The 13650-nt window shown below is 40.0% G+C and overlaps 1 protein-coding gene and 1 long non-coding RNA gene across 4 annotated transcripts in view; one reads left to right on the top strand and one right to left on the bottom strand.

Annotated features, from left to right (window-relative positions):
• Positions 1 to 10044: 10044 nt before the first annotated feature.
• On the top strand, positions 10045 to 10579 carry LOC144994485 (uncharacterized). Its single transcript, XR_013658040.1, has 3 exons — positions 10045 to 10183; positions 10251 to 10345; positions 10425 to 10579. It is a non-coding gene; the product is annotated as an uncharacterized LOC144994485 (long non-coding RNA).
• Positions 10580 to 10647: 68 nt separating this feature from the next.
• The window catches only part of ogdha (oxoglutarate dehydrogenase a), a 33758-nt gene continuing 30755 nt past the window's right edge, over positions 10648 to 13650 (bottom strand). For all 3 annotated transcript variants that reach the window (XM_023958850.2, XM_023958851.2, XM_078952431.1), the window contains 3 exons: positions 13423 to 13586; positions 11832 to 11986; positions 10648 to 11752 (listed from right to left, as the gene is read on the bottom strand). In XM_023958850.2, the coding sequence (XP_023814618.1) occupies positions 11632 to 11752; positions 11832 to 11986; positions 13423 to 13586 (440 nt within the window). In that variant the 3' untranslated portion in view covers positions 10648 to 11631. The remainder of the gene's footprint in view (positions 11753 to 11831; positions 11987 to 13422; positions 13587 to 13650) is intronic.

Consider the following 13650-nt stretch of genomic DNA (forward strand, 5'->3'; position numbering starts at 1 on the left):
CAGTAAAGTTTTTTTTTTTTTTTTTTTTTTTTTTTTTAACAACTTTATTGCACATTATGCCATTTTACAAGAAAGTACTTTTAGGTATGCAATCAAAAAAAAAAACACAACAGCATATATCAAATAAACATCTGTAACATACAGAGGAACACGAGTAGAAATAGAAATAAGCCAGGGGGTTAAACTCTATGAAAAAATACTGAATCTATCACATACAGACAATGTTCTGATTGCTTTTTGCTTCTCTGAAATTCGAATACTGTTGATATTTTTTTTTTTCCAGAATAAAGACAATATAATTTTTTTTTACCAATAATACAGAAAAATAAAATAAAATAAATACAAGACATTAAAATAAAAAATAAATTTAAAAAAAAAAAAAAGGGGGGGGGGTTACATAGACATTGTAATTAATCTTAACTTAGGGGGCTATCAAGAAGCTGTAATTTACATATGATACTTTGAAGTTCCATAGCAAGTTTGTTTTCCATGAAGTTTACAGATGAAAAAAAAGAGCAGAGTTCTTTATGAAATGTAGAAAAAAATGGTTTGATTTTAAGGAAACGGCATTTATGTATATAGAATTTACCCAAAATAATTACAACATTCAGAAGAAGTTCTGTGTTCTTGTTTTCTAAAATAAACCCAAAAATGATATCCTTAATAGAAAAGTCTGCTAAAAGTGGAATCTTGGGGAAAAGCCAATAATGTAAACTATTCCAAAAGACATCAGAATAAAAACATTCAAAGAAAAGATGCTCAGTTGTTTCAATCTCCACATGACAAAAAGAACAACAATTTTCAGGAATTCCAAACCGTTTTCTTAATAATTCCTTGGAAGGGTAAATACCTGAAAAGGTCTTAAAGTGAACTTCCTTGGCTTTAGGAGGAATGGGGAGTTTTAAATATTTAGTTCGTATTTGTTTCTTTTTTGAATGATTAAAATATTGGGTTATATAATTTGGATTTGAGATGTAGGGAAATGACGTTACATTAAAATATTCTCTGATTTGAAGGTTTGGGAGTTTGGCAGTTGCTATGTTGTGTCCATTAATCAGAAGCTTGGGGACAGTAGGATGTCTGTAGATGTCATTATGAAACATATCAGAAACTGAGCTCACAACATTTTGAGGAATGGCCTTAATAATTTTTTCAAAATCTTTTCTATTCGTTAGTGAACCATATTTAGCTGTGAAATCATCAAAAGACATGAGAGTGGCATTGTCATTAAGAAGATGCATTAAAGACCAAATTCCATTTTCAAACCATGTTGGAACAAAGATGGATTTGTTTCTGATAGTGATGTATCTGCAGTTCCATATGGGAGTGTTGTGTGGACTGTAATTGTGTTTATAAATGAGCTTCCAATACATGAGAACTTGCTGATGAAAAGACGAGAGTTGGATGGGAAGTTTCTTATTGTCAAAATCACAACTGAGTAAAAATTGGATCCTCCTAGGCTGGAAAATATTTTATTAGGAACAATGAACCAAATACTATTTTGATTCCTAATAAATGATTTTAACCAGTTTATTTTTAAGGTGCCATTAAGGCTGTTAAAGTCTATGGCTTGAAGACCTCCATCTTCGTATTTTTTAGTCAGCGTACCTTGTTTAACATAGTGTGTTTTCCTTTTCCATATGAAGTTAAAATTGACTTGATTAATAGATTTGATGGCTTGTTTAGGGACACCTATAGAATAGGTGGGATATATGAATCTGGATATGCTTTCAATTTTGGTGAGGAGAATTCTACCAAAAATAGAAAGATCTCTCTGTGCCCAGTTATTCAGCAGAGTCGAACATTTCTCTAATTTGTCCCAAACATTCAGTTTTTCCAAGTCTGTTTTGTTTTTAGTTATATGCATTCCGAGGTATTTAACTGTGGATTTAATAGGGATATTATAAGCATTCAATAATGTACATGGTTTAATGGGTAAGATCTCACACTTGTTTAGGTTCAATTTGATGCCTGAAGCTTTTGAAAAGAAGTCAATCGTTTTAAGAATCTTGGGGATGTCATGAAGATTATTAAGGAAAATTGTTGTATCGTCGGCTAGTTGGCTTATTGAAAATTCAGCATTTGCAACTGTCAGCTTACCAAAGTCAGTATGTTTGATGAGCAAAGACAGCATTTCTGCTGCTGCAATAAAAAGAAGGGGTGAAATTGGGCAACCTTGTTTTATACCTTTGCTGATGTTAAATCTGTGAGACGTCCCCTGAGGTAAACAAACACAACTACTGGTTTCATAATAAAAAGTTTTAACTGTATTAATAAATTTGTTACCAAAACCAAAGAATTGCAGAGTTTGAAACATGAAATTATGCTCAATCATATCAAAGGCCTTGTAAAAATCTAAAAATAAAATAAAACCGTCTGTATCTATGAGATGTTCATAGTCAATCATATCCAGAACAAGACGTAAGTTATTATGAATTGAGCGACCTTTAATAAAACCGGACTGCGTTTCAGAGATTATTTGGGTTATGTCTGACTTGAATCTGTTTGAAAATATATGCGTTAGAAGCTTATAGTCAGTATTCAAAAGAGTTATAGGCCTTAAATTATCTAGAAATGTTGGGTCTTTACCCGGCTTGGGAATAAGGGTGATTACACCCTGTTTCATTGTATGTGTTAGAGACCCATTTTGAATAATTTCTTTAAACATTTCAAAAATTAAATCTTTGATATGCTCCCAAAAGAATTTATAAAAGTTACTGGTCAGTCCATCACATCCTGGAGCTTTATCCTTGGACAGACAGCTTAAAGCCTTCTCTAATTCCTGCAAAGTTATTTCTGAATCACAAGAATTTCTAAAATTGTCATCAATCTTAGGAATGAAATCTTTAATTGTCTGGAAAAAAGTATTATTATGGGATTCGGAATAAGATGACGAATACAAATTACTATAAAATGAACTTATTTCTTTAGAGATCATTTGAGGATCAGAGCATAATTGATTATTAATATGAAGTTTCTTTATAGCATTCTTCTCTTGCCTCTTCTTTTCTAGATTACAGAAATAAGAAGTACTCTTTTCACCAAGCTCCACCCATTTTGCTCGGGATCTGATGAAGGCTCCTTTTGCTTTTTTAATATAAATATCGTCAAGAGAACACTGTAAAATGCTTCTGCGTTGTTTATCATCCTCATTGAAAACAGGCTTGGAACAAATCTGATTTAACTCAGTCAAAATTTCAGTTTCTTTTTGCTTATAATGTTTTGCAATTAATTTGCTATGTTTAATGGCAGTTTGACGTACTTTGAATTTAAAGAATTCCCACTTATCAGTGTAAGATTTTAGGGTTGAATCACTATTTATTGTTTCTAATAAGTCAATAACAGCATTACAGAAAGTTTCATTAGTGAGAAGTGAAGAATTAAATTTCCAGTAGCCTCTTCCAAAGGATTTTTGGATTTGAGAGCTGACATTAAGTTCAATCAAACAGTGATCAGTAAGGGGAGCTGCTGAGATGTTAACGTCTATTTTGTTTTGTAGAAGGTTATTTGAGACTAGCCAGAAGTCAATACGAGATTTTGATGATCCATTAGGCTTGAACCAAGAGAATGTTTGTCTGAGAGGATTTTTAATCCTCCAGGGGTCAGAAACATTAACATCAAGACAAAAGTCCCGTAAAGTTGGATTAATATGATGGGTATTGAACTTTGAGGGTACTCTATCCAGCCATTCATCTAGAACCATGTTATAATCACCACCAATTACTACAGTATTTGTACAGTACTTGTGATTGAGAAGTTTGACATGTTTTGCAATTTCCGTTAATAATAACTTGTTTTGACTAGGAATATTATAGCCATAGACATTGCATAGGATCAGAGAACCATCATCAGTTTTAAGAACACAGATGAGCCAGTGACCGTCATCATCAGAGATATGGGTAATCACTTTGAACGAACAGTTTTTAAAGAGCAAAGCAACTCCAGAAGATTTGTTTGTACCGTGACAGAATAGGATTTTGTCTCCCCATTGATTAGACCAAAACTGTTCGTCTGCTTTAACAGAATGAGTTTCCTGCAGTAGAATGCAGCTGGCTTTCACATTTTTACAGAATAGGAACATAGATTTTCTTTTTACATTGTCTCGTAAACCCCTAACATTTAAAGAAACAAAGTTAAAATTAGACATGAAACACAAAAAAACAATAACACAAAAATGAACAAAAAGTTACTTACTTAGCTAGTTACTGAAGGTGAAAGTGAGCGGTTGGAATTCAGATCCCAAACAACATTGTAATGCAGAACTAGACCTCAAACTTTTAGAAAAAAATACTTTAAAACTTATAACTTTCAAGTTAACAACAACAGAGTTTCACTTTCCTCTGTGAACTTAAGGTGTGGAAAAAACGGAGCAAATGAGGTTTATGCTTTAAGAACAAAGCATTTATGGTAGTTAACTCCAAACTAGTAAAGAAGAATAAAAAAAACAACAACACAACTAGTCTGGAAACAGACGGACTCCATTAGCGTACCCGATGTGGCCTCGATAGTACACGTTCTGTCCCGCAGCTCTCGCTTTCTCCATTTTGGGCCAGACAGCAGCTCTTGCTTCTCGGTCAGCTTTACAGAAATCCTGCTTGAAGAAGATTCCCAACTCTTGACAAACCCTTGCATCCTTAGAAACCTTCCAGAAGATGTCGCGGTAGTGCCTCATGGAGAACTGGATGATAATTTGGCGGTGCCTCCCGGTTTCTTTCCTCCCCAGCCGATGTACTGTATCCACAACCATTTCCAACACCGATGTGTGCTGTGGCGCCATCTTTGCCAGGATCTCCAGGACTTCTTTGCGGGTGTTTTCCTCGGTTTTTTCTTTCAAACCTTGTAACTTCAGGTTCCAGCGCCGTTTATATCGCTCCATCTCCACCACCCTCTCTTTTAAGTAATCATTTTCTTTCCTCAGCACAGAAACTTCTTTTCCCAAATTGTGCACTTTGGATTTACAGTCCTTTATATCAGCAGCGTTTACCTCAGTGATCTTCGTCAGATTAGCCAGAATCACAGAGTTTTCCCGAAGTCTGCCGTCAAAGTCGTCAAATCTCGCAGTCAGTTTTTCGATGGCGGCAGTTAATGCTGACAACTCGGCATCACTTTTGTTAGAGATGACTACCTTGTTAGGTGGAACGGAGGGTTTGGTGGGTGTAACCGGGGTTTTCCTTTTAGTAGACAGCGAGGAAACTTCCATGGCGTATTCGTGGTCATGTGTTGTCATCTCTGGGTTTTTGGATGCGGGAGTCGGCTTCTCCGATACAGGCTTTTCCCGTGGCATTCTAGGAGCTCTTAATATTGCCGTTGTTGTTTTTCTCAGTTCGTTCTTGTCCCTTTACAATGGTAAGACTTGAGAGTAATACAAAAAAAAAGCAAAACTAGTTCAGCAGTTTGAAAATGAGGTCAAAAGGGATATTTTGGGACCGGACCGTAGCAGCTCACAAAAAGTTGACCGCACGGACCGCCATCTTAGCTCCTCCTCCTCTTGCGACAGTAAAGTAGTTTGATTTAAAATTACTCCGGTAATTTGTATATTTTTCATACGTTTGTTGTTTCAAGATGACAAAGCCTGTAATTCATTATATAAAAAACAATATTTTCAACAGATCAGCTGTCGGTAGCATTTACCGACAGCTCTGTCTAAGGAATAACTCCGCGATCACAACAATTTCTATTTGTCCTTAACAACAGAGAGCTTCCCCCGACTGCAGCACACCGCCGAAAGTAAAATAAAAACGTCGCCTAAATGTAACACTGTGTAATCGTGTTATCACAATCAATTAAAATCTCAACATGGTAGAATGATAGCTACACGGTTTTGAGTCGTTCTCTCTGTTTGATCGATTTTATTTTTATTACAACAGGAAAAGATGAGAAGTGAGCGCATTTGACCCTGAAGAGATGTCACGAGCTGCAGCCGCTTTTGCTGTGTCTGTGTTAACGGAGTTAACAAAGTGACAGGAAAGTAAGTGGCGCTAGTACACCTTTCTACCTTAGTAAACTGTCGTCAACAAAACAGTAGAAGAAGAAAACATTTGTAGTCCTTTGTAGTCCTTAGCATTAACATTGATTCAAAAACTAATTACTCTGACCGTAAACCACTATGGCGGAAGTGACGTCACCTTTATGCTTTTTTCTTCTTTTTTTTCTTTTTAAAGTAATATTTATGCTTGCGCAGACTGTTCGGGTCAATGAGTTCTATCACTAGAGGAGACATCACGTGATTCCTCATGGGAGGAGAGCGCCGCCATCTTGGTGAGGTCAACTTACTACTGCAGTGAATGCATATGAACACATTTTTTGCATAATACCAGTTCATTGTTCGGGTTTCAACTGCCAAAATCAGAGAAATGAGTCCATGAAGGAGGAAGGTATATCATTTCACAGGTAATTACTATAATTTTTTTCTTTTTATGCTGCAGGGGCTTCATTAATAGAACACATGTTGACATGTATGATGCTGCAGGGCTGTTATCAACATGCTGCATGATGTACGGATAATTTGCTGTCGACATAAATGTACATTTTATTTTGCTGAACCTGTATACAGCATATTAGGCTATTATAGTAATATAGATTTATACATTTCTGACTCAGTGACTGAACTTTTCTTGCAGGTTTCCAAAGGATTCAGACTTAAGGAAAAAGTGGGCTTTGCAATAAAAAGAGCTAACCCAGATGGATCACTGTGGAACCAACTAGTAATACAGTCTGGATATGTTCAGAACATTTTGTGGAAACACATTTTGATAAGAGGCCAGACTGTTTGCTTGAAACCCGACACCATAACATCTGTGTTACACAAATTGATCACTAACATGAATCAGTATAAATCTATTGTTTTTGTTGTTGTTGTTGTTCTTTTTAGGATAAATCTATTGTTTACTTTTGTACTTCTTTTGAATATTTATTTTATTATTATTATTATTATTATTATTATTATTATTATTAATAGACTTAAATTTAATTGTTTATTTACTTATTATTTATGTATTGTTATTATTTATTGTTTGCATTGACTTACTATTGATTTATTATTATTATTATTATTATTATTATTATTATTATTATTATTATTATTATTATTAATAGACTTGTTTTTATTATTATTTATTGACTTATTATTTATTTATTGTTATTATTTATTGTTTGTATTGATTCACTATTGATTTATTATTATTTGTATATTATTGACTTATTGTTGGGTTTTTCTAAATAATTTAAATTACATGTCAAAGAGGTCTAGAACTTCTAAATGTTTAGAAATTATTTAAAAAAAAAAACTTCTAATAATTTTTTTATTTGTAAGAAGTCCTGCAACAATGCATTTTCATTAAAGTTTGAGCTTTTGAGGCTGACTGTTTCTCTTCTTTAACAACAACAAATGATCTATATATATATTATATATATAAATATAATGTATTTACATATATGTATAAATATATATATAAATTTAAAAATATATATAGTATATAAAAGCTACTTAGACACATCTAAAAGCTATAGAAATCAATGTCATGTGGGCGTCGTTGACCTCACCAAGATGGCGTCGCGCTCCGCCACCGTCGGCCAGGCTTCTAAAACGGGCGTGTCTCCTCTAGTGATATAACTCATTGGTTCGGGTAGCCGTTACAGATCGGGTAGTTTTTGAAATATACATGAAAAATAAGCACATAAGTCCCAAAATGTTGTGGCACCGTGAATTTAAATGATCCTTTTACTAGTCAGGTGAAACGGAAAATGCTTTAAGAGAAAGTTAACTTTTCAATTTTTTCCAAGTCTTCTTCTTTGACTTTAGCTCAGTTTATTCCCATATTTAAAAAAAAATCAACTTTAAAACGGAACCATTGTTTATGAATTTATTTTGAAAAGAAAATGTACCGATACAGTTGATAGTTGTATTTTGCAACACTGAGTCCATCCATCGTTTACCTTTTGAGGTCACATGGTTGCTGGAGCCTATCCTACCTACTGTTGGTCTAAAGGCCCGTACACACCGGGACGAATATTCGCCAGGCGTTATTCGCCACGTTTTTTGTGTTCACACCCAGGCGATTTTCGCTGACGATGAGTGGAGTGAACATGCAATTTCATTCCCTGACATTAGATGGCGCTTAATGTAAAACCGAAATACTCCTGTACACAAGGTGGCGCTGCGCAACTTTACGCTTCTTAAAGTCGCTTTTCACTCAGAAGAAGAGAGCAAGTATTTACACGCTTGTCAGAATCAAACAAAGAAAACATGAATATTTCAAGCACCAGTAGCTCCAACTGGTGTTTGGTTCGGGGATATTTTAGAATGTCCGTCATTATTTCTTCGCGGCAGTGTAGACGCTACTTGGCGTCTATCTTCTTCGCTGGTATGTGTGCTCAGCAAGGCAGTTTTGTTTGAGCGCCCCCAAGTTGTGTTTTACTGTAACTTCAGAAGCTCCAGACACGTGAGCAAAAGCGCCGTTCTCATTGGTCGAGTAGATTTCGACGCGACGCGTCGAAAAAAAAAAACGAACCCGAGGCGTTTTTTTTTTTTGACGCTTTAACGCCTGGCGTTTTTTCGCGTCGGTGTGCACACTCTCATTGGGGCCCTTTGTTTAGTCACGAGGCGTTAAACGTCGGCGAAAATCGCCGGCGAAATTCGTCCCGGTGTGAACAGGCCTTTAGGCGAGAAAAACAGCCAGGACAGGTTTCCAGAATGTTAAGAATAATGAATCAACCCATGAAGCATGTTTTTGGACTCTGGGAGGAAACCAGAGTCCCTGCAGGAAACCCCCACATGCACCAGGAGAACATGCAAACTCCACACAGAAAGAACCCAATGGGAATTTGAACCAGGACCTTCTCGCTGTGAGGCGAGAGCGCCACCATAGAAACCACTACACCACGGTGCAACCCCAGGTCTTATGAGATCTGCAAGGAAAGATGCATCACTGCAGATCATCCTGACACTGAATCTCAGAGATTACCAGTGATTTCTCAACTTCACAAACCGCTTCATCGTTAATCTGTTCCAGATTAAGCATTGAACTTTAACTTTTCTCTGAGGTAAATCTAAAGAAAAAGTTATTCCTACACCTGACCACCAGGAGTCAGTCTCCAGCTTCCAGAGGAATTCCCTGCCACTGTCAGACTGCGCCTCATCAGTTTTTGACCCCATTTTTACATGATTCTAACCATTATCATGTCTATGTATAGGGTGATGATGCTTACATTTGTTTATGTACAGAAATAAAACTTTGAGACAAAAAATAAATAACAATCCCTGAATTCCATTAAACACGATGATTTCAACAGGTTTAAAGCTCATCAAAATAAAAAAGATCAGCTCTCGCTTCCTTCCTCTCCCTTTTAAAAAAGCTTAAAACCGTTTATGGGTGACTGCTCGAGTCGTTTATTTCTTTTTCTCTGCTACGTTTCTTCTTGTTTTTTGAAAGATCTGTTCAAAAGCCATGAATATCCGGAAACGTCACTGCAAACACAAACATGGTCATCATGGAAACGGTCCACACATAGAGAGAGAGAGAGAGAGAGATGATATATGAGCTGCAAACAGACCTTTACGCCAACAAATGTCCCAAAATGCTAATCATTGTTGTCAAAACAACAAATTAAGGAATCTCAAAATGATTGTGTTGTGTATTGGGCGACCATGGTGCAGCGGTAGAGCGGTTGACCTCTAATTGGAAGTTTGCAGGTAAGATTCCCGCCTTGCCCATGTGTCGCTGAACCCCATGTTGCTTATTGTGGTAATAGGTTGGGGCCAGTGTGTGTGAACGGGTCTGTGACTGTAAAGTGCTTCGGGCCTTCTAAGAGGGTATATAAATATACACTATTTACTGTATTAACTTAAACAAAATCTAACATTTTCCACATTGAAGTGGACTTTTTCCACAGTTGGTCATTACATGATGTTACCACTTGAGGGAAGATTTGGGCTCATTTCCCATGAATGTGTGTGTTTTATAAAAACAAATTGTATTTTTTTCTGTTTTCCAGGGACTTTGAAAGCCAGAAAAAAAAGCAGTTTCACCCCTCACCTCTGCACAGGTTCTTGTGGTTCTGATCCAAACTCTGGATGCAGGCCTGTGAATGAGTGTCAGTTTCTGAAAGACCGTTACTGCGGTGCCGCCCGGAGGAGATGAAGACGCGGTGCTCCGGACAGATCCGAGTCTCATTTGGTCGACAGGTTAGGGTCTTCATGTGAGCTCTGAACTCTGTTCAGTCTGTTGTGTTTCTAACTTTTGCTCCTCCAGGAATCGGTTTCCTTCAGTCTTTCCATCTAGATTCCAAACAGACGTTTGTCGAACTGAAGGATGACTCCAGTTCTTCAGCAGCAGTTTCCAGGATTGTAGGAGTTTGGCGTCAGTCACGTAAAGCCGAGAGTCGTCTGCATAAGGTTAAACATCCAATGTCATACTGATCCACAGGGAGCATGTGCAGGCCGACCAGCAGGGGTCCAGGAATCCAACCCTGAGGGACTCCGCATCACATGGAGACTCAAGCTGATTATCACCATGGAAACAGCGTAGCCCCTCTCCCATTATAGCTGATGATTCCACCCACCTTCCAACGTATCAGGAAGTTTGACTCGAGTTTCTCAGAAGAAACTTCCAGCGAGTGATGAGAACAGAGGAGGCGGGGCTTCAGCTCTTCAGTTTATAACCCTTTATTGAATGAAGCAACATAACAAAAGAAGACCTCAATCCCCTTTTATGAAAATAAATAAATGATTTTCTTTGAAGCCTGTAGCGGTCGTTTTGTCATTTCCTGTCGTCACTTTCACTGCGACACGGAAACGAGAGATTCTAAAGATGGGAGACGATTTTTGGCACGAGATGAACACTCGTCTGATGGTGGGGGCAGAGCAAGCCGCGGGGGAAACGGGTGATCAGCAGTGCATGTCGAGAGGCGCACATACCCTTCAAAATAAAAGCTGGTAAAACCTCAGTGTTGCAGTGGTGACCAATTACAAAGGTTTGTTCATGAATCAGCCGAAGCGACCCTGGTGTCGCCCCCGTTAGCAGGACTCCCATTAGAGAGCTAACGATGCTAATGAGCAGCTCAATGAAGACTCCTGTCCTGCAGCCTATCAGGAGTCGTGATGAAGATGAAGGCAGAAGACTAGAGAGGAAAACGGTGTGGTGACCGTGTGTGGACGGAGGGAGGGAGGGAGGGGTGTACCCTCACGCTTTTGTTACAGGCTCAACGTCATCAGGAGCAGCTGAACACCGTGTCCTCCACAGCTGCAGTTCCAGCACAAAAACCCAAATCTGGAACATGTTATGATTACTCAGGTGAAGCTGCAGCCGGGATCAAGCATGAAACCCATAAAACCCTCTAAATAAAAGCGATGGGTGGAGGAGGCAGCTGTGGAGGAGGCTGGCGTTTGGAGAAGCTGCTGATCTACTGACCACAGCACTGATGTTGCACAACAGCTGCGGCGTGCTTCCCGTTCCGTTTGGCTGCACGTTGGCCGGATTGATCGAATCCTGTGATTCCACATGTTGGAAAGTTCACCTGATCTGCGATGGACCCGAAGGACGCGTTTGTGCTAGTTTCTGTGCTGTCGTCAGTAGTGCAGACTGTGTGTGGGGGTCAGGGTGGGGGGGGTTCCAGGTGCTGCAGGTCGCAGGTTTACTGCTGGTCTTTGAACGCGTCCAGGTCAAAGGCAGTGTCCAGGAAGCGTCGCAGCTCCATCAGGTGAGCTTTCTTGTTTCCTGTTGCCGGGGCCGCTGCCGACTCTCTTCCGGCGTACCTGGAACGTGTAGGTCAGAGGTCACCAGGGGAACAGTCACCGAGCAATACCTGACGATGATGAGGAGCAGCAGGTTTACCAGACACCCTTGGATCTGCTGATGGTGGTCCTGATGCGAGGCTTCACGTAGTCGTAGTAGCCTTGGTTCTTGTGCTCCTCCTGACACCAGACCAGGTCTGCGTTGCAGAAACGCTCAACCTCTGCCTTCACCTGGTCGAATGGGAAGGGAGAGAGCTGCAGGGAGAGATGGGACAGGGTGAACATCTTTGTTTCCATGGCAACAGCTTCCTTTGGTGTGTTGGTCTTTGCTGCGGAGTGGTCATCCCTGCATCTGAGGAAACCACAATCTTTGTGTTCATCATGATGTGGGCTCATCACACGTGAGTTGCTCCAGCGAGAGTCAAACATTGAAGAAGTCGCACCATCAATGAACGAGAATCGCGCTGTTGTGGTTTTCTTTGTGTTAGGTTTGTTTTGGGATTTCTGATGAAGCTTTTAAACTGAAAGGTCACAAAAGGCCACCAAAAGTGCAAATTATCTCCTTGCTGCACAAGTGTGTGTGTTACTGCTCCATGTGTGCTGCATGTGTGTGTGTACCTAGTTCATGCGTGTTGCGTGTATACGTGTAACTGCTTCATGTGTGTTGCAAGTGTATATACCTGCTTCATGGGTACTGCGAGTGTGTGTGTATCTGCTCCATGCGTGCTGCATGTGTGTGTGTGTGCATCTGCTGCATGTGTGTTTGTGTATCTGCTCCATGCGTGCTGCATGTGTGTGTGTGTATCTGCTGCATGTGTGTGTGTGCATCTGCTGCATGTGTGTTTGTGCATCTGCTCCATGCGTGCTGCATGTGTGTGTGTGTGCATCTGCTGCATGTGTGTGTGTGTACCTGCTCCATGCATGCTGCATGTGTGTGTGTGTGTGTGCATCTGCTGCATGTGTGTTTGTGCATCTGCTGCATGTGTGTGTGTGCATCTGCTGCATGTGTGTGTGTACCTGCTCCATGCGTGCTGCATGTGTGTGTGTGTGCATCTGCTGCATGTGTGTTTGTGCATCTGCTCCATGCGTGCTGCATGTGTGTGTGTGTGCATCTGCTGCATGTGTGTGTGTGTATCTGCTCCATGCGTGCTGCATGTGTGTGTGTGTGCATCTGCTGCATGTGTGTGTGTGTATCTGCTCCATGCGTGCTGCATGTGTGTGTGTGTGCATCTGCTGCATGTGTGTGTGTATCTGCTCCATGCGTGCTGCATGTGTGTGTGTGTGCATCTGCTGCATGTGTGTGTGTGTATCTGCTCCATGCGTGCTGCATGTGTGTGTGTGTGCATCTGCTGCATGTGTGTGTGTATCTGCTCCATGCGTGCTGCATGTGTGTGTGTGTGCATCTGCTGCATGTGTGTGTGTGTGTACCTGCTCCATGCATGCTGCCTGTGTGTGTGTGTGTACCTGCTCCATGCGTGCTGCATGTGTGTGTGTGTATCTGCTCCTTGTGTGCTGCATGTGTGTGTACCTAGTTCATGCGTGTTGCGTGTATACGTGTAACTGCTTCATGCGTGTTGCAAGTGTATATACCTGCTTCATGGGTACTGCGAGTGTGTGTGTTTCTGCTCCATGCGTGCTGCATGTGTGTGTGCATCTGCTGCATGTGTGTGTGTGTGTGTGTGTGTGTGTACCTGCTCCATGCGTGCGATGGCTACAGCTCCTTCCATGCCTCGGTTCTTCCTCTCCTTGGTCAGCTCGTAGTAAACCTTCCCGGTGCAGAAGATCAACCTCTTCACCTCCTCAGGACGCTCAGCTGCCACTCCTCCATCAGGGATCAATCTTTGGAAGTGAGTTCCTGCACACAGAGGAGGAGGATCAGAGAGGAGTCCTCCTCTCTGAAAGGGTGTGAACACTAAACC

This window comes from Oryzias latipes, chromosome 9 (genome assembly GCF_053564925.1).
Source record: "Oryzias latipes strain Hd-rR chromosome 9, Olatipes_Hd-rR_3.1".
Taxonomy (NCBI): Eukaryota; Metazoa; Chordata; class Actinopteri; order Beloniformes; family Adrianichthyidae; genus Oryzias; species Oryzias latipes.